Genomic DNA, 4,140 nt, shown 5'->3' on the forward strand with positions numbered 1-4,140 from the left:
AAAATCCCTCCTCAGCAAAGTCCGAGGATAGTAGTTCTTGAATATATTTCTTTAGACTTGGTTATAATTTCAGTTCTTGGTTACTATAGTGACTTTTTCCACCATTTTCAGATGATCCCCATCCTTGGAGGATCTCTTACATTATATAGCCTCTTTCAGCTGATCTTGGTCTTCCACTTGTTGATTGTGCAAGACGCTATATGAGTGCTTGTCCCATATGACACCATTCCCAAATCTTTTGTGAGTTACGGCAACCAAGATAGCACTGATTGAAGGTCTTCTTCACATAAATACGGTCAGGGGATTTGGTGGGGTACATTCAATGTGGTGGCAGCTACCATCTCTCCAGTCATGTCAGGGCTAACTTCCATCTTTGAAGTTCTTCCTCTACAATGAGGCCTCCTCTAGTGATGTGCCATCGACATGACCATGGCTTGCCTCCTTGGCCTTGCCGTCCGAGGATATGGCCTTCTCGGAACGACATTGGCCTCCTTGGCATCAAGTATGACACGTGGCACTATTACCACATTAAATTTCTATATTCCACAATTATTTTTATGAGTGAAACTAATCTAGAGCTTTTATTTTTTCTAACATATATATATGTATGTATGTATGGACCCATACCTCATAGGACAAGCTATTATGTTGTTCCAATTTTTTCATGATAGAAATAACTACACAAACATTTAGACCCGTAACTCATAAAAGTAGAAAAAAAATCTATTATGTTCATTTGATGAAAATTATGTTGAGAAAGATGTTGAATGGAATCAATGATTCAATAGTATATAAATTTATTTTTAATAAAGACAAAATAAAATGTTAAAATTAGTACCTTATTTCCAACTTTGCTAGAGAGAAAATAGAGGTAAAGTGCCACATTTGGTAGAATAACATAAGTTGATAATATATTTGTTTAAATAGTAGGATTTTAAGATATGAAAAATTTACAATTTAATCCTTATTAATGTGGGGTGGGGTAGGGATGGGATGAGGCGGGGTGGGTCTAAAAAGTGTAAACCCATTATTGTGCCGCCCTGTGGTGCGAGTTTAAAATCTCGCCCTATCTCCACCCCACCATCTTTGTCATCCCTATTCCCATTAGGACGAGATAAGCAGAATGGGACAAAATTGCCATCCCTATTCCCACCCTCTTAATTAGTAAACTAATCCTCCTTGGATTAAATTTTGATGGGTTGGACCTGTCATGAGCTGGAGCCATATGTTGGGCCACCCTTTAGGGGAATCGTGTTGATTACCAAGTCAGGCTCACACCTCGCAATCTTTTCATTGTTTGTGGCATATTTGGGATTCCAAGGCCATCTTTTAGGCCGTGTTTTGGGCATTTTATATATGTAGCTCTCAATCAGTCAAAAATGGCAATGGGCTTTCTTTTTATGTTTTAAGGTTTGGTGCCTTGTTGGCCCAATCTTGCTTGTCTGCATATGTGGGCCTTTTATGGCCTAAACATGAAGTCCACCAAAAATGAGTTATGAACAGAACTAATTTAGAAGACTGATAGTTGTAAGTTGTTATTGAATATAAATCATCTGTACCATTTTTTATATACCACTTTATGTTTTATGTTCTACTAATCACAACTTGTAATGTATTGAATTTTTTTTTTTTTTTTTTCATTTTCAACTTTAGTTATTTTATAAGGAAATAACAAGTTGTGTTGGTGAAACATAGAGTGGTGCACAACAAGTAATACAGAGGATTTGTATTTGTTGTAATTGTCGATTTTTCTTGAGTTAAACGCTTTCTTGTTTTGGGGGAAAAAAAAAGCCCAGGCAAGCTTTATTAGATAAACCCTTTCTTGTTTAAAGGAAAGAAAAACTCATATATATGTCGATGTCAAATCATGTCACATAATTTAATACATGACCAACAAAGCAAGACATAATTGTAAAGTAACAGAGAAGAATTCGAATAAAGAATGTGACAAAGAAAATCCAACCTAAAAGTACCAAACCATATAATCTGCACAAAACAAATTTATAATACTATATAATAAATACCTACCAAAAATGCGTTAATGAGACACCTCCAAAGGCACCGGCTTGGCTAGAGACGAGTTCCGACACACCGGACATGTAGCATGCAGTTTTAACCATGAGTCCACGCATTCAAGATGAAAGAGATGACCACAATCTGGTAAATCCCGCAACACGTCTGTGTCTTTATAATCAGCCAAGCATATTGAGCAACATGATGTGGTAGAGTTGGCCTTGTTCTTGTGGAGCTTTGCTTGGGCATAGATGAGCTTTGGGTACTTGTCTAGAGTGGCTTCGTCAAGGCCTAGTTCGATGGTGATTGCATTTTGTTCTGCAGTTGCGAGGTTGCCAATTTGGAGGGATGGGTGAACAGTGCAATAGCAAAGCAGTAGTACAACTATGATCATGATAGTGATGAAAGAGAAGAGTATAATCATATATACAAGCCCACATACAATATTTGCAGACATGGTTAGAATCTAAAATGAAATGGAAGAGTGGGATGCATAGAGAAAAAAAAGAGTAGGGGGGCTGTATTTTATATGGTTTGAAAAAGGACAAAAGTCACAAAACGTGAGAGACTTTGGTGTTGTTAATATAACCAAGGAAATGCTTGCCCACCACAAACCACCACTCAAAAATAAGGAAATGCTTGCTAGTTTTGGGAATAAGTTGGTGATTGTTTGTTATTAGATGCATATTTGGAGTTGCTATATGGGGATTCTTAATTGCTCTTTCAATGTTATTGCTAAGTACAAAATTCTCTCTAATTTTATAACTAAATTTAAAAGTTCCAAACTTCCAATTGATTATTGTTTTGTCTATTTTGCATATAGATTGTCCTGGTGATTAGATTTGCTCTTTAGATTATCGCAAACCACAAGGGTAGCATGCGCCATGCGGGCTCACTTTATTATATATGTAAATGTCACATGGATATAATAAATTTTTGTCATTTCAAATTTTCTCTCTTGTCAAGACAGTAAATCATAGTTAATTCATTTTAAAATCAGAAATATTTAGGTATTTTCTGGAATATAGTGAAATGATATTTTTGAAAATCCACTTTACTTGCTTCCTAGATTTGGTTGTTGCTTCTCTTTGTGCTCAAATTCATAATTTTTATATATTTTTTACTAAGGAGAAGGAAAAGAGCAAATGAAAATGTTATAGGTGTAGGTCCCAAAACTCATCTTAAAAGGAATACGACTCAGAAGATAATTTATGGACTTGTAAAAAACCAAGTTTTCCACTTAACTAACACCCAAAATTCTTGAAAGTATAATGATTAGTTAGAATGAAAAATCTTCATCGATTTTTTTTTGAATGAAATATAGACGAAAGCGCAAGCATATCTCACTTAAAACACAAGTGCATGCATATGGAATTTAAAATTGAAATTTCTTGTTATTGTAAGTAAAGTTAAGTAAATAAATTTGAAAAAAAATTGATTAGAAAATAGAAAGCAAAGCTGAATTTCCCCTCTCCATATTCCATAAGTTTTAAGGTCATGGTATGACATCATTGCTTAGTTCAGCAAGCCAATCAAAGTGTCTGGTTTTTCTTCTGACCAACGACCAATTCGAAGCATAAAACTATCTACCAATTCGTGTAAAACAAGAATACAGAATGTTATACATACAACACAACATATAGAAAAATACTTCCAACCTTTATTATTTATTATTATTTTACGGCGAACTGCAAAAGACAATTAAGGGTTCCTCTCACAAATACTCAATAGAGATTCTGCCTTCGTTTAAAATCAACCATCGAGCGTTACAAAACATGCACAGAACTCTCTTTTCTTTTTTTTTTTTGAGAAAAACACAGAACTCATTGATCCTACACAACTCAATCTATTATCCCCTTTAATACATGTTACAGGTTAGGGAATATGTTTTACCTCATACAACATTTTCCTTTGTTGCCTGAATGTCTCTTATGCATCTTACATAAACGTGGCAAACAATTCAAGTCCATTAGGTTTGACCCGGCTGAGTTCTTGTAAAAAATATATCATCCTAAATGGGTTACAAATCCTATGATCCTCACTTAGTCTTTTGAGAGTTAGGCCAACTTGGTATGACCCATATTTTTTCTCATGCCAAAAATATATATATATATAAATAAATAAAGA

General features: G+C 34.8%; 1 protein-coding gene across 1 annotated transcript; it reads right to left on the minus strand.

The window, feature by feature from the left end:
• Positions 1-2,038: 2,038 nt before the first annotated feature.
• LOC142644065 (putative RING-H2 finger protein ATL71) lies at positions 2,039-2,470 on the minus strand. The gene has a single exon (XM_075818750.1). It carries the CDS (start codon positions 2,468-2,470, stop codon positions 2,039-2,041), a length of 432 nt encoding a protein of 143 aa, XP_075674865.1.
• Positions 2,471-4,140: the final 1,670 nt, after the last annotated feature.

Source organism: Castanea sativa, chromosome 7 (genome assembly GCF_040712315.1).
Source record: "Castanea sativa cultivar Marrone di Chiusa Pesio chromosome 7, ASM4071231v1".
NCBI lineage: Eukaryota > Viridiplantae > Streptophyta > Magnoliopsida > Fagales > Fagaceae > Castanea > Castanea sativa.

Excerpts from the sequence above, each read along its gene's own strand:
- LOC142644065 (XM_075818750.1), bottom strand. The coding sequence starts at position 2,470 with ATGTCTGCAAATATTGTATGTGGGCTTGTATATATGATTATACTCTTC.